This window comes from Nycticebus coucang, chromosome 10, assembly GCF_027406575.1.
Source record: "Nycticebus coucang isolate mNycCou1 chromosome 10, mNycCou1.pri, whole genome shotgun sequence".
NCBI classification, from domain to species: domain Eukaryota; kingdom Metazoa; phylum Chordata; class Mammalia; order Primates; family Lorisidae; genus Nycticebus; species Nycticebus coucang.
In genome coordinates, this window is record NC_069789.1 from 89,715,363 (window position 1) to 89,738,487 (window position 23,125).

Here is a 23,125-nt window from a genome sequence, read left to right on the forward strand (position 1 = left end):
CCATAACACCCGGTGTTAATGAAACTATCTATTTACTCATCTGCCTCCCACGGCAAGACATTAGCACCCACTTCTTTGTGAGGCCAAGTAGTGTAGTCCCCCCAAAACGACTTTACTCCCCATTGGGCATTTGACTGTGAGCATGCCCAAAACAGAACTCTTGATTCACATCACTATACAAGCAGCTTTTCTTCAGTTTTCTTCATCTGATGGGCACCACCATTCACTCAGCTGTGAAAGCCAAAACCTTAGGAATCATCTCAAATCTTCTTTCTTCTTTCTTCCTTTCCCCATATCAATTCAAGCCCTACAGACCAACCAAAATCCCAAAGCCATCCATTTATTGCCACCTTCTCTTGCCAGGGCATTTTTACTGAGAAGCTAAAGAAGTGTACATTTCAGGATTTCTCCCTGGCACTAACCTCTTTCAAGACTTTGTGTCTGTGTATTTTTAAGTTTGTATTCCTCTTCTTTTAGGGGGTCTTCAAAACTGTAGAAGCTTGAGGTCCTACAGAAAGTACATCTACCCTGAGCTGGCCCTGCTGTTTTCCCAAACTTCCTTGTCCCTTGCCCCTTTACAATACAACAGGAATAGTCTCCTGTTAAAATAATCAACCAACTCGAGTCATACTCTTGCATACTCTCTTGCAACTTCCCATTTTAAAACATCTTATGTAAACATCTTATGTCCATGTCAACCTAGACAGCCCTGCTGCATGAACTTGAGCTTCTTTTCCCTCTGAGTCTGTTGTATACCCCTCCCCTTTATCAGCCTCATCAGTTCTTCATCTGCCACACTCCTTCCCACTTTAGGGCTTTGCCCAAAGTTGCTGCTTCTGCCTTGAGCGACTGTCCTCGCCCAGACTGTTACAAGGCAAGTAGCAGAGTCTATGGGCACAATCATTCACAGCACTCTGGGTCAGCTTAGATTGCCCCTTACGCAGACAGAACTTTCCAAAACCCCCTTTAACAGTGGCTCACTCAGTCCCCATCGCTCATGTCATAAAAGCACTTGATATTTTCTCATTTTGCCTACTTGTTAATTTTGTCTTTCCTCTCTAGGCAGGCAAGGACCTTCTCTGTTCTGATCACTGGCACCTAAAACTCTGGTGCATAGAAGGTGCTGAAAAAATCCTTTTAAATTCAACAGACAACAAGTAAACACCATAGTAAACTCAATTCGTATTTTTTGAAACAATGTAGTTAGATCCCATTAAGTAAAACCATAATACTTCTCTCCTGAATTTCATTACCTGAGTATGGAGGTTTTTATTCAAAGAACTATCTTTGTCTCATAACACTGACATAATATTTTATCAAGAGTTCTGTAAAATAGAATATGGAATGAATGAAACAAAAGAAAAAATGGTACAAACCTTTACTATCTCAAAAGGAAAGCGTTCGTGGAATATACGATTGATTTTAGCACCACCTGAGAGTTCCAGGGTATCCACTTGGTCCCCCGAACCTTCAATCCTCTTCTCAAAGTCCACAGCAAATTGCTGAACCATCCTGTAATTGTGACAGAGGAAGAAACTCAGTTAAAGTTCCAAGCTTTTGCATTCCTCGTTTTACTTTGCTATGGTTTTCCTTCAGGATCCTTTCTCTGGTGTTCTTAGTGGCACCTACTGGCAGGATTAACAATGCACTCTTTTCAGCACTCAAAATGTGATTATATGAAATAAATATTGTCAAGATGTTACACATTTAATTAGAATAAATATTTTTTAAATCTGTGTATTTAAATGCATTCTGTTCATTTGGTTGCAAGTATGAAATGGTATTTAAAGATACTTACATTAACAATTAAATTTAAGCCAGAAAATTTTATGTAGAAAAGTCAAATGAACCTGGGATCCTAGGACATCACGTTTGTTTAGTGCTCCAGGCGCTCCAGGCAACCCCCGTCATACTCTTTGAGGTATTTTTCCTGCCCCCAATATCACATCTCTCCTCCTCATCCTGTACATTCATCCTAGGTGATCTCACGGGTGCCACAACTACAAAGGTTATCAAGAAACTAGCTTTTTATGAAGAGAATGAGTAGCCCATATTCCCAACTGTCTACGCACATTTATTTACTCTTAGCTGCCTGAACTCAACACACCTAAAATGGAACATTTCAGCTTCTCTCATTCCCAAATCTGCTGATCCTCCCTCATTTGTGAATTCCCCTCATAGTGGGTGGTACCACCCATCCAAGGCTGAGAATCTGGGGCATCCTAAATACCTCCCTGTCCTTTACCCTGCATTTCCAGGGAGCCCCAGCTGTTGGTCATTCCCCCTCTTCACATCCCTCAGAGTACCTCTCTTTCTCTTCAACCACCCTAAGCCCCCTCCCCGGACACTGCTTCGGTCAGCCCTCAGCAATGTCTCGTGGGATCACTAAAGCCACCTCTAGATGACCACCCTGCTTTGGGGTTTCTCCCCATCAAGGTCAACACAGACTTGTGACTCCATCCCCTACTAGGTCTGGCCTTGTTTTTCAATGGCTCCTCACAATTTGATAATAAAATCAAAATTCCTTAACCCATCTCCCAAGACTCTCTACGGTCTGCCCCTGGCTATCTCTTTAGCCCATCACTCACCGCTCATCTCGCTCACCTTCCAAGCCAACCAGAAGAAAACCATTTGCAGCTCCCAAATGTCCCATGCCTCCCTGCCTTTACATTTGTTTTTCTTTCTGCTCAGAACACCATTCTCTCCATCCCTTCCTGCTTTGCCTGGCTAATATTTTTTTTTAATTTTCCAGGATTTTATTAGGCAATTTTTCAAACATGCACTGCAGTTAAAAAAATTATACAGTGATCAGCCATACACCCACCACACACATTTCATAATTTTTTTCTTCTTTTTCACATGTAGGGAACTGGTTTGTAGGGAGGCCACAGGTTTTGTGCTCCTCGTCACAATGCCCTCAGATTCCTGTTGGGTGTGTTATAGACAGAGAAGCCATTTTTCAGGCTCCCTGCTCTGAGCGCACCCCTTGCCTAGCTAGTTTTTATCTGTCCTCGAGACTCAGCTCAAGCATTAGTTTTTCCAGGAAATCTTCCGTGATCCATGGCCCTGTCCACCACCACTCCCCATTGTCACCCCTATTTAGGGCCAGATCTGCTTCCTGAGCATGTTTCTAGCACAGCACTTAGCAGAAGGCCCTGCCATCGCCCTGGCCAACAGTCACTCTCACAAGGGCAAGGACCACACATTTTATTTATGTTTCCTTGTTCAGCAAGTTAAAGAGATTAAATATATATTTGTTCACAAAAGGAACAAGATGGCTGGTTTTAAAAAAATGTAGAAAGAAAATAACTATTTCCATTTGTAATTACTAGGTTTAGAAACTAATTTTGACATACTGAACTACTTTCCAATTCAAAATCTAATAGGAAAAAAATGCAAACTATCCATCAAAGTCATGAGTGAGTTAAAAATAACTGCAAATTATTTAGAAAAGCTAGAATGTATTTGGGTTTTGCTGTGTTTTTGCATATGCTAATTTTTTAAATAACATTAAGAAAGGTATAATATGAAATTTGGATTGAAACACTAAGAAATTTTAGAAAATGTAGCCACTCACTTCCCCCAAGTCCTATACTCTGGCCACCTGGTCCACTTACTGATCTAGAACAAGCTATATCAAAGTTCACACTTTTACCTCACCTTCCTATTTTCACCCAACAAACTCCTATCATATGTCAAGGTCTCAAGAATTTTCCGTGAACTCACACCCTTGCTTACATGTAACTGCTGCCTCATCTGGACTCCCTTAACATTTTGTACTTACAAGTAACAGCATTCCTTATACTTTAACACAATTAATTGCTTATATATCAATGTTCCCCTGTTCTACTATGACTTCTTGAGGGCCAAAATCGAATTCATTGTTGAATCCCTGGCATTTAATACAGAATCAGACCCTGAGTGCATGAAGAGATTAGAAGAAAAAGAAAGGAAGGAAGGAAGAAAAGCGGGAAAGAAGAAACAAAGAAAAGAAACAGTCAGAAGGCACAGGACCAGGAAAACGGAGCTGAATCTGCCCCCATGAGTCAAGTATCTAACTGTGAAAAATTCTATCATCTTTGTCTAATAAAGTAACAGAGACAAGACCCCATCTTTGAGAATAATTTTAGTTGGATGTAAAGGTAATAGCCTAGGACCTAAACAGAAATCGCTTTTCTTTCTCTTTTACTTAAAAAATTCCTACAAGATCTTAACCAAACCCAAAAATAAAAATAACAAACTAGGATAGGCACCCACCAGGACCTCCAGAAGAACTGCCCCGTGACCCGCTATCGGCACCCTCCTGGATCTCCGGAAGAACTGCAGGGACCCGCAATCAGCACCCAGAAGAGCTACGCCATACCCGCGATCTGAACCATCCCGGACCTGTGTAAGAGCTGCACCGGGACGCGTGATCAGCACCCTACCGGACCTCTGGAGGAGCTACGCTGGGATCCGCGATTGGCACCCTCCCAGACCTCGGTAAGAGCTGCGCCCTCCCGGACCCGGGTAAGAGCTGCACTGGGACTGCTACCCTGTCCACTGGGCCTCCCCACAACCTGACCAGGAACTCCAGGAGCCACGCAACCCCACATCTACCCTCCTACACCCTCCCTGCATCCACACCGGCATGTTTGTCTGGCCAGGGACTCTGGTAGCTGTGTGCCCTCCAGAGCCCTCCCTGCCTCTGCTAGGAGCTCTTCTCCTGGCCAGAGACTTCTGGAGCCTTGGGCCCCCTGTGCCAAAGTCCCTAGGTGCCAGGCATTCCCAGAACCGTGTGCACCAGCCCCCTGCCCTGTTGCTGGATACGGGGGTGTCACACTCCAGAGCTGCTCCCACAACTAGAACTCCCTGGCTGGGGCAGCCCCAGAAGAGCTACACAGGTTCACTACCTACAGAGATCCAGCAACAATAGAGAGATGCCCCCGGGGTCTAATCTTGGAGAGACATGACCTCAACTCTGAGGACAGCCAGAGGCAATGGTGAAAAACAGTCATGAGATGAAATCAAAGAAAAAATTCTTGGAACATGAATAATCAGAGTAGATCAACTCCCCCAAGGAACAATGGGGCAGACACAGCACAAGATCCCATGCACAAACATATAGCTGAGATGTCAGAAATCGAATTCAGAATCCGGATAGCAAATAAGATTGAATTAGAATTCCAAGCAGTAATCCAAAAGATGTCTCAAAAATTCAACAAATTCAAAAACCAAATGACCAAACATTTTGACACATTGAGACAAGAAGTTGCAGCCCTCAAAGATCTGAGAAACACGGTAGAATCCCTCAGTAACAGAATGGAGCAAGCAGAAGAAAGGATTTCTGACATCGAAGACAAAGCTTTTGAACGCTCCCAAACTCTCAAAGAGGAAGAGAAATGGAGGGCAAAAACAGATCACTCTCTCAGAGAGCTCTGGGATAATTCAAAGAAAACTAATATTCATCTTATAGGGATCCCTGGAAGCGATGAAGTGGTGTCACAAGGCACAGAGTCTCTTCTCCATGAGATTATGAAAGAGAACTTTCCAGACATGCCAAGAGATTCTGAAATTCAGATAGCAGACAGTTTCAGAACTTCAGCATGACTCAACCCAAGTAAGACATCCCCCAGACACATCATAATCAATTTCACTAAAGTGAATATGAAGAAGAAAATTCTGAAAGCAGCCAGACAAAAGAAAACAATTACCTACAAGGGGAAGAATATTACAATAACTGCAGATCTCTCTGCTGAAACCTTTCAAGCTACAAGAGGATGGTCATTGACTTTTAATCTCCTAAAACAAAATAACCTTCATCCCAGGATCCTGTACCCAGCTAAACTGAGTTTCATTTATGATGGAGAAATTAAATACTTTAATGACATTCACATGTTGAAGAAATTTGCCATAACTAAACGAGCTCTCCAAGATATTCTTAGACCTATCCTCCATAAAGACCAGCGTAATCCTCCACCACAAAAATAAACCCACCCAGAAAATTTTGATCAAATTCCAACTTCCACAGTCACAAAAGGATTAAAAATGTCCACCGGACTCTCGGAAGGCTTATCAATATTCTCAATTAATGTGACTGGTTTAAATTGTCCTCTGAAGAGGCACAGGTTGGCTGACTAGATATAAAAACTCAAGCCAGGGGTGGCGCCTGTGGCTCAAGGAGTAGGGCGCTGGTCCCATATGCCGGAGGTGGTGGGTTCAAACCCAGCCCCGGCCAAAAAAAAAAAACTCAAGCCAGATTTCTGCTGCATACAAGAATCTCATCTTACATTAAAAGACAAATATAGACTCAAAGTGAAGGGATGATCATCTATACTCCAGGCAAATGGAAAGCAGAAAAAAGCAGGTGTTGCAATCCTATTCGTAGATGCAATAGGCTTTAAGCCAACCAAAAGGATAAGAAAGGATAAGGATGACACTTATCCTTAAAAGAGGAAGGATAAAAATGGACACTTCATATTTGTTAAAGGTAATACTCAATATGATGAGATTTCAATTATTAATATTTATGCATCCAACCAGAATGCACTTCAATTTATAAGAGAAACTCTAACAGACATGAGCAACTTGATTTCCTCCAGTTCCATAGTAGTTGGAGAATTTAACAGCCCTTTAGCAGTGCTGGATAGATCCTCCAAAAAGAAGCTAAGCAAAGAAATCTTAATTTTAAACTTCAACATTCAACATCTGGACTTAACAGACATCTACAGAACATTGCATCCCAACAAAACTGAATACACATTCTCTCATCAGCCCATGGAACATACTCCAAAATCGACCACATCCTAGGCCACAAATCTAACCTCAGCAAATTTTTAAAAATAGAAATTATTCCTTGCATCTTCTCAGACCATCATGGAATAAAAGTTGAACTAAATAACAACAGGAACCTGCATACCCATACAAAAACATGGAAGCTAAACAACCTTATGCTGAAGGATAGATGGGTTATAGACAAGATTAAGAAGGAAATCACCAAATTTTTGGAACAAAACAACAATCAAGACACGAATTAGCAGAACCTCTGGGATACTGCAAAGGCAGTCCTAAGAGGGAAATGTATAGCACTGCCAGCCTTCCTCAAGAAAATGGAAAGAGAGGAAGTTAATAACTTAATGGGACATCTCAAGCAACTGGAGAAATGGACATCTCAAGAACATTCCAACTCTAAACTCAGCAGAAGAAAAGAACCAAAATCAGAGCAGAATTAAATGAAATTGAAAACAAAAGAATTATACAACAGATCAATAAATCCAAAAGTTGGTTATTTGAAAAGTTCAATAAAATAGATAAACCTTTGGCCAACCTAACCAGGAAAAAAAGAGTAAAATCTCTAATTTCATCAATCAGAAATGGTAAAGATGAAATAACAACAGACCCCTCAGAAATTCAAAAAATCCTTAACAAATTTACAAGAAACTTTACTCTCAGAAATATGAAAATCTGAAAGAAATCGACCAATACTTGGAAGTATGCCACCTACCAAGACTTAGCCAGAACGAATTGGAAATGTTGAACAGGCCTATATCAAGTTCTGAAATAGCATCAACTATACAAAATCTCCCTAAAAAGAAAAGCCCAGGACCAGATGGCTTTACGTCAGAATTCTACCAAACCTTTAAAGAAGAACTAGTACCTATATTACTAAACCTCTTCCAAAATATAGAAAAAGAAGGAATACTACCCAACACATTCTACGAAGCAAACATCACATTGATCCCTAAACCAGGGAAAGGCCCAACAAGAAAAGAAAATTATAGACTAATATCGCTAATGAATATTGATGCAAAAATACTCAATAAGATCCCAACAAACAGAATCCAACAACACATCAAAAAAATTATACACCATGACCAAGTGAGATTTATCCCAGGATCTCAAGGCTGGTTCAATATACGTAAATCTATAAATGTAATTCAGCACATAAACAAACTAAAAAATAAAGGCCATATGATTCTCTCAATTGATGCAGAAAAAAGCTTTTGATAATATCCAGCATCCCTTCATGGTCAGAACACTTAAGAAAATTGGTATAGCTACTCGGGAGGCTGAGGCAAGAGAATCGCTGAAGCCTAGGAGTTGGAGGTTGCTGTGAGCTGTGTGATGCCATGGCACTCTACCGGGGGCTATAAAGTAAGACTCTGTCTCTACAAAAAAAAAAAAAAATAGAAAAGAAAATTGGTATAGTTTTAGCCATTGCAATTAGGGAAGAAAAGGTGATCAAGGGTATCCACATAGGGTCAGAAGAGATCAAACTTTCACTCTTCGCAGATGACATGATTGTATATCTGGAAAACTCTAGGGAGTCTACTACAAAACTTTTAGAAGTGATCAAGGAATACAGCAATGTCTCAGGCTACAAAATCAACAACCATAAATCTGTAGCCTTTATATATACCAACAATAGCCAAGCCAAAAAAACAGTCAAGGACTCTATTCCTTTTACAGTAGTGCCAAAGAAGATGAAATATTTGGGAGTTTATCTAACAAAGGACATGAAAGATCTCTACAAAGAGAACTATGAAAACTGAAGAAAAGAAATAGCTGGTATAATCCCACCAATTCCCCTCCCTCTCCCCACCTCTCCCCTCCCTCCCCTCCCTTCCCCCTTCCCCCTATTCTTAGGCTGTAACTGGGTTATAGCTTTCATGTGAAAGCCATTAAGTTAGTTTCATAGTAGAGCTGAGTACATTGGATACTTTTTCTTCCATTCTTGGGATATTTTACTAAGAAGAATATGTTCCAGCTCCATTCATACAAACATGAAAGAGGTAAAGTCTTCATCTTTCTTTAAGGCTGCATAATATTCCATGGTGTACATATATACCACAATTTATTAATCCATTCGTGGATCGATGGGCACTTGAGCTTTTTCCATGACTTAGCAATTATGAATAGGGCTGCAATAAACATTCTGGTACAAATATCTTTGTTGTGATGTGATTTTTGGTCTTCTGGGTATATGCCTAGTAGAGGAATTATAGGATTGAATGGCAGATCTATTTTTAGATCTCTAAGTGTTCTCCAAACATCTTTCCAAAAGGAATGTATTAATTTGCATTCCCACCAGCAGTATAGAAGTGTTCCCTTTTCTCCACATCCCCACCAACATCTCTGGTCTTGGGATTTTGCGATATAGGCTAGTCTTACTGGAGTGAAAATGTGTCAAATGGTCTATGAAACTAGTGTTTGGTGCCCCATGATCACATTAATATACACAGCTATGATTTAATAAAAAATAATAATAAAATAAAAGAAAGCAAGAAAGCAAGAAAGCAAGAAAGCAAGAAAGCAAGAAAGAAAGAAAGAAAGAAAGAAAGAAAGAAAGAAAAGAAATAGCTGAAGATGTTAACAAATGGAAAAGCATACCATGCTCATGGCTGGGAAGAATCAACATTGTTAAAATGTCTATACTACCCAAAGCAATACATAATTTTAATGCAATTCCTATCAAAGCTCCATTGTCATATTTTAAAGATCTTGAAAAAATAATACTTTGTTTTATATAGAATCAGAAAAAACCTCAAATTGCCAAAACATTACTCAGAAATAAAAACATAGCAGGAGGAATCACGCTACCAGACCTGAGACTGTACTATAAATCGAAGGTGATCAAAACAGCATGGTACTGGCACAAAAACAGAGAATTAGATGTCTGGAACACAATAGAGAACCAAGAGATGAATCCAGCTACTTACCGTTATTTGATCTTTGACAAGCCAATTAAAAACATTCAGTGGGGAAAACATTCCCTATTTAACAAATGGTGCTGGGTGAACTGGCTGGCAATCTGTAAAAGACTGAAACTGGACCCACACCTTTCACCACTAACTAAGATAGACTCTCACTGGGTAAAACATTTAAACTTAAGACATGAAACTATAAAAATACTTGAAGAAAGTGCAGGGAAAACTCTTGAAGGAATCGGCCTGAGTGAAAATTTTATGAGGAGGACTCCCAGGCAATTGAAGCAGTATCAAAAATATATTACTGGGACCTGATCAAACTAAAAAGCTTCTGCACAGCCAAGAACATAGTAAGTAAAGCAAGCAGACAGCCCTCAGAATGGAAGAAAATATTTGCAGGTTATATCTACGATAAAGGTTTAAGAACCAGAATCCACAGAGAACTCAAACGTATTACCAAGAAAAGAACAAGTGATCCCATCTCAAGGTGGGCAAAGGACTTGAAGAGAAACTTCTTTAAAGAAGACAGATGCACAATCTACAGACACATGAAAAAAAGCTCATCATCCTTAATCATCAGAGAAATGCAAATCAAAACTACTTTGAGATATCACCTAACCCCAGTAAGAGTAGCCCACATAACAAAATCCCAAAACCAGAGATGTTGGCGTGGAGGTGGAAAAAAGGGAACACTTCTACACTGCTGGTGGGAATGCACACTAATATGTTCCTTTTGGAAAGATGTTTGAAGAATACTTAAGAGATCTAAAAATAGACCTGCCATTCAATCCTATAATTCCTTTACTAGGTGTATACCCAGAAGACCAAAAATCACAATATAACAAAGACATCTGTACCAGAATGTTTATTGCATCCCAATTCATAATTGCTAAGTCATGGAAGAAGCCCAAGTGCCCATCGACCCACGAATGGACTAGCAAATTGTAGTACATGTATACCATGGAATATTACGCAGCCTTAAAGGAAGATGGAGAGTTTATCTCTTTCATGTTTACATGGATGGAGCTGGAACTTATTCTTCTTAGCAAAGTATCTCAAGAATGGAAGAAAAAGTATCCAATGTACTCAGCCCTACTATGAAGCTAATTTATAGCTTTCACATGAAGGCTATAACCCAACTATAGCACAAGACTACGAATAAGGGCCAAGGAAGGGGAAGGGAGGGAGGAGGTTAGAGTAGAGAGAGGGTAGTGGGTGGGGCCACACCTACGGTTCATCTTAGAATGGGTACAGGAGAAACCTACTAAATGCAGAATACAAATGTCTACATACAATAACTAAGAAAATGCCATGAAGGCTATGTTGAACAGTTTGATGAGAATATTTCAGATTGTGTATGAAACCAGCACATTGTACCCCTTGATTGCACAAATGTACACAGCTGTGATTTAACAATAAAAAAAAATTAAAAAACTCTTAAAAAATAAAGAAAGAATAAACTAGGAAAGAGTTACATCCAACCAAAAAATTTTTCCTTTGTATCCTCTTACCATTTTTTAATTAAGGAAATAGAAGATAATACATTTAAATCAACATTTAAAGAAATGTTATTTATGAGCATCTGGAAATCTCCCCATAAAGAAATTATATTGTGAACTTTAAATGCCAAATTCACATTGTAAGGAAAAAGTTCACTGAAGACGAATGAATGAATGACACATTCCAGCTTTTTTGATCTTCATCTTTGGAGGGAGAGCTCAGGTGTCCTGGAAAGTAAGCAGGGCAGGGATGTTTTCTGGTTCTGAGAGACCTGAAGCAAGTTACCCTGCAGTGATGAAGAGACAGATGACATCAGAGGGGTTAAGGGGGAGAGAGAATAAAGGTATGAGATACAACAAGCTGTGAATTCTCCAGCAACTTTGCTGTCCTATCCCTGTCCCTTCAGAGACAATGGTAGTAACCTGAGGATAAGATGAGAAGGTGTGAATAAAGGAGTGAAAAGATGGCCGATGATTTCCTCATTTGCATTTCTAAAGGCTTACATTAAAATCACTCCCAAAAAATAGAAACAAAATTTAAATATGGCCTTATTGTCTGTATTCTTTAAAATTAAATACTTAGCTCTCATTCCACTGAATAATACACATAGAACAATTACATAAAGTAACTGAAATAAAAAGTAAATACAACTGACATCGATAGAAACAGCTGAAAAATACAAACGACGTTTTCATCTGAATTTACCCATTTCTAAGACTAAGGAGAAAAAAATCCTGCTGAGTTACCACTACTGGCTTTACTCACTTACTGATTCCAGTCTTAAAAACACAATTAAATTGGGCATGGGGATTGCTAAATTTATAATTACAGAGTAAGATCAATAATTTCTCTTCAATAAAACATGAAGATTCAAGGGTCGCTGTAGAACATACAGTGGTCCTCATATATTTTACTTGCTGCCTCTCTGCTAAACCTAAAAAACAACATGACAAATAGACCAACGGCAAAGCAAACTGAAGAAATTAGTTCAAAATGCTGAACAAAGGACGGCAAACGTGACGTACTGCAGTAATGCTTTGGTCTTCCTGGTGGGGTCTTCTGGTTTGAAGTTTTTGTAGGCTTCTACTTCGTGTTCTATGGACAGCAACTGTCCCTGGAGTTTGTTCCTGAAGTTAGGCAGCGTATCTCGAATGTGGTTGGTAAGTTGCTAAATAAAACAAAACAAAAATCATGCACGCATATAACAGATTGAGCATTAACTCATGATATAAAAGTCAACCTCTACTGTTCTCCTAATCGTTCAAAACTTCAAAAATCATTTGAGACTATATATGTAGACAGATAGTGAGAAGAGACTCTCTCCTCTACCACCCTTCAGAGATGCTCAAAATTCCTTCAATTTCAGTTATTCCCTTGTTATCTCTTTATGTCTGGGAAAACCCTGTTAAAATGCAGCTAACATTGCTAATGAGGCTGCCCAGTAACACCTTAGTATTTATTAATTTGACTTGTCAGATCACCTGCCTCATAGAAAGGAACCTTAAGTTAGACTGTGGTAGAAAGGAAGGTGGGAGTTAACAGGTGCTGCCTGATGTGCCCAAGACGGAATGGCTCATCACTCGGAATGACCTGTCACTCAGAGTTCAGGTCCTTGAGGTGCCACTCAAAACTGTCAGCTACTCCTACCTCCACCTCCATGCCCCAGTCCAAGTCCAGTCGGTCACCGATTTGTGCCTTCAATAGGCTGACTCTAAAACTTCCATGACTGAGTGAGGGAAAGCTCTCTCAGATTTTGACACCATAACTTGACCCTCATCCTGGACATCCCCACCAGCTGGCACCATAATAAGCTCAGTACAGTGAAAAGTTCTCTAAGATAGTGTCTAAGAGTAGATGATTAATTAAGAACAAAGGGAAGATAAAAACCCAGATTGTTTAGCTCTCTGCTTTATGTTCTATTACAATGCAGTTTAAAGGAAAGTCCTAATTAAAAGAAAAAAATAAAAGATAACCTTGAATTTCTTAAGTAATAAACTTGAAATCAAGAGAAAGAAAGAATATAAGGTTCCAAGAAATACAGGAAGAAAGAAAAGTAAAAGGAGATCAAATATACTCAGACTGGCTGAAGAAACTATTTTAAATCATCTTTATGCTTATTTGAGTTTACCTGAATATATCTATTCAATAAATCCATAGTTATTTAACTGTCGATAGTTTACAACTATGTCGTTCTCTTGCCCACAGTTATGAATGGTTATTTAGGTACCTTGGCACGTGTTGCCTTTGAGGCTATAAAGCAGAAAACAAAAGAACAGAAAGGACTGCACTCCCAGTAGCAATGTCACAAGACACAGGGACTGAGTCTAAGGGTAACCACGAGAGACCGGCAGCCATCTGACCACCATGTGAACTGCTGACTACTAGAAATACTTCACCTCCATCTTTTGCTTCTCAAATATCTCCATGGGAAAGCAGTATCATGGGCTACTCTTGGCTTTCTAAAACACTTCCTTCCTTGGCTTCGACGTCTCCAGCTTCTCTAATTTTCTTCCTAGCCAGTCTGAACTCAGGTACCGTCCCATTTGACAATCCAGCCTTCCCATCAGACCAGTAATTGTTAAACTTAGGTCTAGATCTGGGGCCTCTTCTTTGCTCACTCTCTGTTCTTTGTCAAACTAGTCTCACTTCATCCATGGCTTCAATAAACAACCAAACACCAGCAGCTGCTAAAATGCTGTCTCCAGGTAGACCTTCTCATTTTGGGTGTGTTTGTGTGCATCTGACCACCTTCTAGGCTTCTCTGCTTGGATGTGTCAATGATACAGCAACCTCAACGTGTCCAAAATCGAGCACTTGATGTTCCCTTCAGGGTTCCCCACCTCGGTGACTTCATAAATCTCCGAATACTCAAGAGTTAACTTTGACTCCACTTCTCCATCACCCAGGGGTACTATCCACCACCAAATTCTCCATGTTCTATACATTCCTCAAATCTGCTTTTTTCTTTCATCTCCACTGGCCCTAACCAAGATCAGCTACCACAATTTCTCACTTTTACTTTTAACTGCTCTTCTAGGTTTTGCTCTTAGTTTACTCTTGGCCATCCTGCCTGCAATACCACATTCTTTTTAAACCCACAGATCTGATCATGTTGTTCCCCTACTCAGATCCTTTAAATGATTGCTCCTCCCCACTCTTTGGATAAGAGTAAAAATTGTCAACATGGCCTACAAACATTATCGGATCCAGCCACTGCCTGCACTCCCAACTTCAATTCCTATAGCCCATTCCCTTTTTCTCTGCCTGCCAGCCACAGCAACACTTCATTCTATTCCTCAAAAACTCATGCCTTTTTCCAGTTTTTTCCACAGAAAATGTCAGGGATATTGGTACATACTAAATCAGCAATAAAATTATCCTAGTTTCAAATGTAGGATAAAGATATTTGAAAGAATAAAGAGAGAGTGAAAATCCAGGAAAAAAAAGATCTTCAGTACAAAATTCATTCCATTTTAAGTCAACCAGAATCCAAATATGTCACAACTTGGGGGTCACCTGTAATGACCAAATGGTCAGTTATTTCCTTCGTTTTTTCTGGTATTCAAAACCTAATTCATTTATAACTTTATATTTCTAATCAATGATATTAAGGATTTTCCTCTAAGTTTTTTTTCAGTTTATTTGTATTTTTCTTAGGCCAATATGGATGTTGAAGCAGAATTTTACAAAGTTTTATCAGTGATAATAAAACCAGTGACTCCTCTAAAATATATTTAAAATACATATATGTGTGTGTGATTATGTATATATGTATTTTTTTTTTCAGAGACAGGATATTGTCCAGGCTGGAATGCAGTGGATATTCACAGATGCAATCATACAACACTGCAGCCTCAAACTCCTGGCCTCAAGCAATCCTCCTGCCTCAGCCTCCAGCTGGAACCATAAGGTGTGAACCACTGCACCTGTCTACATATTCACATTTTTAAAATGATACAACTATAATACTGTCTCAAAGTTTCCTATATTCTTTATCCTTTATTATTATTATTATTATTTTCTGAGACAGAGTCTCACTCTTGCCCTGGTAGAGTGCCATGGCATCATAGCTCATAGCAATTTCAAACTCTTGGGCTCAAGCAATCCTTTTGCTCAGCCTCGTGGGTAACTGGAACTATAGGCGCCCAGTATGACACCCAGATAGTTACCATATTTAATAGAGTCAGAGTCTCACTTTTGCTCAGGTTGGTCTCAAACCCCTGAGCTCAGGCAATCTACCCATGTCGGCTTCCAAAAGTGCTAGGATTACAGGTGTGAGCCACAGCACCCAGCCACCTTACCTTTTATTTAAAAGTTTAAAATTTATAGTAGTCTGTGACATATCTCTTAAAATAGAAATATAACATTGATTTTTATTTTTAAAACTTCTTCAGTTGTTTTGCCTAAATGGTTCTCATACAAGATACTTTCGAGGAGCTAACAACCTGAAATTTATTAACTACTCAAGTTCACAGATAAAAGTTAAAGCATAACTTATGAGAATATTTTTCAGCAAAACCACCCACCATATAAAGTCAATGTAATCAAAACTCAGGGAGTTTTGTACTCAATCACAACACAACAGTACTTGTCATGACACTTAATTCCAATAGGGGGAGATATTGTGGAAGTGCATCAGGGTTTTACGAAGAAACGTACACAGTACGTGCAGCAGCAAGAGCGCAAGTCCCGGTTCTAATTTGTTGTAGGGAAAGGACTCATCGGCAAAAGCTTCTTAGATGAGTAGAAATCAATGATTTCTTAAGATTTGTTGTTTTGAAGGTTTTAAATTAAGAAACAAATCAATCTTTTAAAAATGCCATAAAAAATTAACATAAAATCTAATATAACCATTGCAAATTGTTATTTGAAAACCAGATCCTAAGAGGTCAACTTTTCATGTAAGTTTAACTTCCTAAGACTATTACACATTGAGAGTGAATGCATACTCACACACACGCCCCTGTTCCTTGTTCCTAAATAAGTTAAGTGTTTCTGCTTTGAGCATGATCTTTCAATAATATTAAAGTGCATTATATTCACTGAGAATAGTAATAGTATGCATCTGAGTATTCATATTCATTTTTAAAGGTTCTATCATTTAAGCTGAATATCTTGTTTTGTAATTGTTCTTATTGCTTGGAAGAATGTTTTTACCTGATTAAGGACCTTCTGAAGGTGTGGGGTCCCCATTCGATCAGCAATATGCCTGTAAGCCGGATGGGAAAGAAAAAATTTCCTCTCCGCCAACATGGCCGCCTTAATGTCCTTCTTCCCATCTATGTCCTTCTGGCTTCTGTTTACCACCCCCACGTAACCTGAAACAAAACACAAACCTATGGAGTTGGGGGCACCTTTTGTTGCTTATTCTAGGAATACTTCAAGGCTCTCAAATAGGCTAAGAAAGGCAAAATCAGTTTTGGGGCTGAAGACTAGTAAACTCCATAGGAAACATCAGTACTTAAGAGAAACCACTGATTCAGCTATTGATACATTTTTAACATCAGCACAGTAATGTCTCATCCCTAAAAGCTCATGTTAAGAGAATTACATTTCTTCACCGTTTTAGCATAGAGCAGGCAAGTAAATATCAGATGTAAAACTGAATAGTGGAGGATCATGCATTCTGTGATGAATATTTATTTATAACCTCCCTTCAAACCCGTTCTTTTCCCTGCTTTTCTTTCTTGTTTGTTTGTACTTAACTAAAATCATTTTCATATCAGGCTCACAGAGGTTTTACTTTCACTATAAACATTTGTATGGAAGGGGGGACTTACCCTTTTATTAGCACATAAATCTGTTCATATAATAAATATATTAGGGATAATGAATTGCCTGTTATCCAGTAGAACTCATTAAAATGTCTCTCAAATTGCCTTCCTGAGAGGCAGGTGTCTTTTTAAAAAAAAATTAATAGGACCCATGATTTGAGTCTTTGAAATTTATAGCATCTCCTTGTAGTAATGACTTTAACTTCCTTACAGATAAAGTTGGTATTTGTGCCCTGTGGGATATTTCCATGTCTGATGATGTTTAAATATAACATAATTTTAGAATAAGTGGGGCTTTTAGATGTCATTTAAAGTATGATAAAGCTTCATGGAGGGAAAAAAAATTGAAGTGTCTTTGTTGCTTCAACAAAAATTAGGCTTCTTTTTTTTCTTTTTTGTAGAGACAGAGTCTCACTTTACTGCCTTCAGTAGAGTGCCATGATGTCACAGGACTCACAGCAACCTCTAGCTCTTGGGCTTCCACGATTCTCCTGCCTCAGCCTCCCGAGCAGCTGGGACTACAGGCACCCGCCACAATGCCCGGCTATTTTTTGGTTGCAGTTCAGGCGGGGCTGGGTTTGAACCCACTACCCTCGGTATATGGGGCCGGCACCCTACTCACTGAGCCACAGGCGCCACATGACTTAGGGTCAAGTGAAGAACAGCCATGCTGTACGGCAGGGTTAGAGAGGTGGCCTTGTCTGGAACAGAGAGTTCTCCCAAAGTAGGATAGATCTACCTTGAAGCTAATGAAGCTGACACTTCAAGGCCCCCTTTTTCTTGCCTTCTTATTCCTGTAATTTTAGGGAATCATTCTCCCTTCAGATCATTTTTTAAATACATCACTTGGGGACATAGTACCATTCCATAAAAAGTATAACTAATAATAAATCCAGTCCTTATGACTGAAGAGGCATTGAAACCAAGCCTCCCAATGGCTCCTACTCATTTCTCAGATGTATCATCAAAGGAAGTCTTGTATAGACCACAGTACGTTACCCCTGCGGAGAGGCAGCAACTTGTTCTCTAAGACGTCCCTGGCATCTGTCCCTTCATCCATAAGATCCAGTTTGGTGATGACTCCAATGGTTCTCAGACCTGAATCATAAGCAAACCCAACATTAGCTCTTCCCCTAAGTGGCCTGAGGTGATCTGTGAAAATGGTTCACTATTCACTCAACCCAGAAAACCCCACAAAGTCATGTGTTCAAAGTCAGAGGTTCAAATCTTCATGTTCCCTTAAGAACACACATGAAACTGCCCAAGCCATCAGGGGTATGTATATACAAAAAAACCACCAAGTATCTGAAGTTTGTCACTTTAAAGAAACTGTGTACCATTCTGACGTTACAATGGTGGAGTTAGTAGGTGTGCCCAGGCCAAGCAATGGGGCTGCACCCAGGGTCAGTGGTCCAAAAAGAGTGCTGAATTTTTACTGCATATGCTTAAAACTGCAAAGAGTAATGCTGAACTTAAGGGTTTAGATGCAGATTCTCTGGTCATTGGGCATATCTAGGTGAACAAAGCACCCAAGATGTGGTGCTAAACTTACAGAGCTCGTGGTCGCATTAACCCATACATGAGCTCCCCCTGCCACATGGAGATGATCCTTACTGAGAAGGAACAAATTGTTTCCAAACCAGAAGAAGAGGTTAGCACAGATGAAAAAGATATCCCAGAAGAAACAAAAACTTATGGCACAGGAATAGATGCAACATAAAATAAATGCAAATAACAGTAAAAAAAGAAAAAAGAAAGCAGCATTATACAATTTGCAGAAGACTAACACATTTTAGAGACATGTACGTTTCAGTGCGAGATGGAAAGCACGTTTTCCTAGTGCTTTTCCTGTTCCTGTCTGTTTGCTTTCTAATCTACCGCTACACTAGTCTGGTGATCTCGATGTGATGAGGAAGAGAGGCAGAAAACCACCTATCCCTAAAATAACTTTCAATCCAAGAGATACGGTTATATTGCCAAAATACTTTAAAATATGTGAATTTATTTTTGTACCATGCATAAATGGAAATTATACATTTTTGTTTTCTTCCCAAGTATTCTACCTAATATGGATGCTTTAAATTTTTATGTGTTACATTATTAAAAGTAAATAAACACACAGGCTATGCGTGGACCATTGATGAGAGTATGTCATAAGCCAAGCATTATTAGTGATCTAGTTCTGAACATGAAGTGAAAAGAATTAAAAGAAGAAAATTAGGTATAGCATCTGGGCCATCATCAAAATAAACTTGCAAGTCTCACAACGTCCATTATGCCTTAGAAAAGGAAACACGATGCGTGGCAAAGAAGACTGAGCTAGGAGCTGAGGCTCAGATTCTAGTTGGCAGGCAAGTGGCTTAATTCTCCAGGTCTCAATTTTCCTCATCTGTAACATAAGGTGTTAGACACAGGTGGCGCCTGTGGCTCAAAGGAGCAGGGCACCGGCCCCATATGCTGGAGGTGGCGGGTTCAAACCCAGCCCTGGCCAAAAACTGCAAAAAATAAAATAAGGTGTTAGAGACCATGATCTCTAAGGAAACCAAATAAGTAGGAAACTCATTTTCTGGGGCACATCAGAAGCACACTATTTGTCCTGGCTGTCTTCATTAGGTGAAACGGACACTATTTGCCTAGGGATTCATATTGTTAAGTGCACTTCTCTGGCCTTCTGGTTAAACACAATTACTTAAACCCATAAATGTATCTTTTATCTGGAATTACTCAAATTAAGCCAACTATGGTTTTAAATGATGTATATGTACACTTTTAATTCTAAAAGATATATACTGTTTCAATTCTAAAAAATAGTACAATTACTATTTTTTGAAGATGAGAAAACAAAGGCAGAGAAGACTAAATGGTCTGACTTGCCCAAGGTCATATAATCATCATACAGCCTGTGGGTCCAGGCAGTCCTAGTCAACAGCCCATAGCTTTTAACCAATATAATGCTTTTCACAGTATAAAGATTTAAAGGAAAGAAAAAAAAAGACTTAAACCAAAAAGGTCAAAAGAGGGAGAGGATTGCAGAAAAATTTTCAAACCAAAAACCCAGAAGGCTGACTGCTAACTAACAGCAAAGAGGAAAACTGCATTCAAAAAAGCCAGCAATTTATGTCAGGGTATAATAATCTATGTCAGGGCATCTCAGAAAGGATCAGGACCTAGGTACTAAGAGTTCTGAAAATGGTAAATAGAGGTGGTAAGAACCTGTCTCTAAAAAAATTTCTTCTTAAAAATACAAAGAACAAAAAAATTCTCAGTAATTGAAAATAGGAGAACAGAAATTAAAACGTTAGTAGAATGGCTGGAAGACAAAGCTGATGGACTCTTCCAGAAAAGAGAAAGCAAATAATAGGAAAAGAAAAACATCTTTTTAAACTAGAAATATAATCCAGAAAATCAAATATTTGAATAAATAGCATTCCAGAGAGAGAAAATCATACAGAAACAGTTGGGAGGTGGGAGGGGCATATTCTATTAAAGAAAATGTCCTATAAGTGAAAGACATGAATTTAGGGAATGAATGAACTCAACAAATGTCCAACACAAAAACAAAAATTAAAATGCACACATACACACACACAAAATATGGCATATCATTAAAAGATTTCAAAACAACTTGGAACAGATAAAAGATCCTAAAAATCTCCCAGAGAAATTGAAAAAACAGGTTACCACCCAAAAAGGGGGGTGGGGGAATTAATATAGCATTAGTCTTCCCAGCAGCAAATTGGAAACCAAAAAACAATAGTGCAATGTTTTCAAAATACTAAAAGAAAAATAAATTTTAACCTAGAATTCTAACATATCAATAAATGTGACAGTAGGAAAACATATTTTCAGATTTGGTAAATCTCAAAATATTGTACCTCCCTTTAACCATTTATCAGAAAGCTGATAATGGATATGTTCCACAAAATAAGGGAATGAAATAGTGGAGGAAGACATGAGATCCAGGAGGTGGATGTACAACCAAGGTAGGAAATTTTCAGGATGGTGCAGATCCCACCCCAAGGCCAAGACAGCAATCAACATCCACTGAATGGACAGAGCAGAGTCCTAAAGAGATGCCTTTGTTCACCAAGAAAAAACGTAAGTGCTGGAATATCCAATGCTTAAGGTTTTTAAAGGAACTCACAGACTGAGGCTTCTGCAGGGAGAGGTGGGGAATGCATTAGTGATACGTGTGTGTGTATGTGTGTGTAGAGGGAAAACTATGTAAACAAAGAGAGAATTAGTAACCTCAGGCAATGTCACGTAAGAAAGAAAACTTAATCATAATTTACCACATAGCTTGGCTGTGAATAACATTTTTATTTTTTTTTTATTTTTTTATTGTTAAATCATAGCTGTGTACATTAGTGCAATCAAGGGGTACAATGTGCTAGTTTCATATACAATCTGAAATACTCTCATCAAACTGTTCAACATAGCCTTCATGGCATTTTCTTAATTATTGTATGTAGACATTTGTATTCTGCATTTAGTAGGTTTCGCCTGTACCCATTCTAAGATGCACCATAGGTGTGGCCCCACCCATTACCCTCCCTCTACCCTAACCTCCCCTGTTCTTTCCCCTCCCTTGGCCCTTTCCCCATATTCTTATGCTATAGTTGGGTTATAGCCTTCATGTGAAAGCTATAAATTAGCTTCATAGTAGGGCTGAGTACATTGGATACTTTTTCTTCCATTCTTGAGATACTTTGCTAAGAAGAATAAGTTCCAGCTCCATCCATGTAAACATGAAAGAGATAAACTCTCCATCTTCCTTTAAGGCTGCGTAATATTCCATGGTATACATGTACTACAATTTGCTGGTCCATTCGTGGGTCGATGGGCACTTGGGCTTCTTCCATGACTTAGCAATTATGAATTGGGATGCAATAAACATTCTGGTACAGATGTCTTTGTTATATTGTGATTTTTGGTCTTCTGGGTATATACCTAGTAAAGGAATTATAGGATTGAATGGCAGGTCTATTTTTAGATCTCTTAAGTATTCTTCAAACATCTTTCCAAAAGGAACATATTAGTGTGCATTCCCACCAGCAGTGTAGAAGTGTTCCCTTTTTTCCACCTCCACGCCAACATCTCTGGTTTTGGGATTTTGTTATGTGGGCTACTCTTACTGGGGTTAGGTGATATCTCAAAGTAGTTTTGATTTGCATTTCTCTGATGATTAAGGATGATGAGCTTTTTTTCATGTGTCTGTAGATTGTGCGTCTGTCTTCTTTAGAGAAGTTTCTCTTCAAGTCCTTTGCCCACCTTGAGATGGGATCACTTGTTCTTTTCTTGGTAATACGTTTGAGTTCACTGTGGATTCTGGTTATTAAACTTTTATTGGAGGTATAACCTGCAAATATTTTCTCCCATTCTCAGGGCTGTCTGCTTGCTTTACTTACTATGTTCTTGGCTGTGCAGAAGCTTTTTAGTTTGATCAGGTCCCAGTAATATATTTTTGATACTGCTTGTATCAAAATTGCCTGGGGAGTCCTCCTCATAAAATTTTCACTCAGGCGATTTCTTCAAGAGTTTTCCCTGCACTTTCTTCAAGTATTTTTATAGTTTCATGTCTTAAGTTTAAATGTTTTATCCAGTGAGAGTCTATCTTAGTTAATGGTGAAAGGTGTGGGTCCAGTTTCAGTCTTTTACAGATCGCCAGCCAGTTCATCCAGCACCATTTGTTAAATAGGGAATCTTTTCCCCACTGAATGTTTTTCATTGGCTTGTCAAAGATCAAATAACAGTAAGTAGCTGGATTCATCTCTTGGTTCTCTATTCTGTTCCAGACATCTAGAATAACATTTTTAGAATTATAAAAATTCATTTAGTAAAATATGATTCTGTCATTATATTAGTAGAATGGAGGAGGATGAGGACATATGGGTGTGCAAAGTATGTGTAGGTGTGGGTGAGGCATATAAGTCAATAAGATCATTCTCCTCTATAGTAGAAATGTAGAAGAGAGTATCTCAAACAAATAAAAAAAAAATCAAGTAATAGTAGTGTAAATAGATTACATAGATATATGGAGATAAATATCAAAAGAAATAACTAAAACAGCTAAAGTAACTAATCTCCAGAAATCAGTAATTGAGAGTCAGGAGGGGTGGACAAGGGACTGATAGCTTTTATTAAAAGGCCATGTGACTTATTTTG

The 23,125-nt window shown here is 38.9% G+C and overlaps 1 protein-coding gene and 1 non-coding gene across 4 annotated transcripts in view; both read right to left on the reverse strand.

Moving 5' to 3' along the window:
* Positions 1-23,125, reverse strand: part of DNM3 (dynamin 3) — a 600,651-nt gene that overhangs the window by 348,483 nt on the left and 229,043 nt on the right. For all 3 annotated transcript variants that reach the window (XM_053604810.1, XM_053604809.1, XM_053604811.1), the window contains exons 5-8: positions 17,960-18,058; positions 16,344-16,504; positions 12,212-12,354; positions 1,377-1,512 (exon numbers count right to left, since the gene is read on the reverse strand). In XM_053604810.1, coding sequence (XP_053460785.1) covers positions 1,377-1,512; positions 12,212-12,354; positions 16,344-16,504; positions 17,960-18,058 — 539 coding nt within the window. The remainder of the gene's footprint in view (positions 1-1,376; positions 1,513-12,211; positions 12,355-16,343; positions 16,505-17,959; positions 18,059-23,125) is intronic.
* Positions 2,858-2,986, reverse strand: LOC128598016 (small nucleolar RNA SNORA11). Its single transcript, XR_008383537.1, has one exon. It is a non-coding gene; the product is annotated as a small nucleolar RNA SNORA11 (small nucleolar RNA).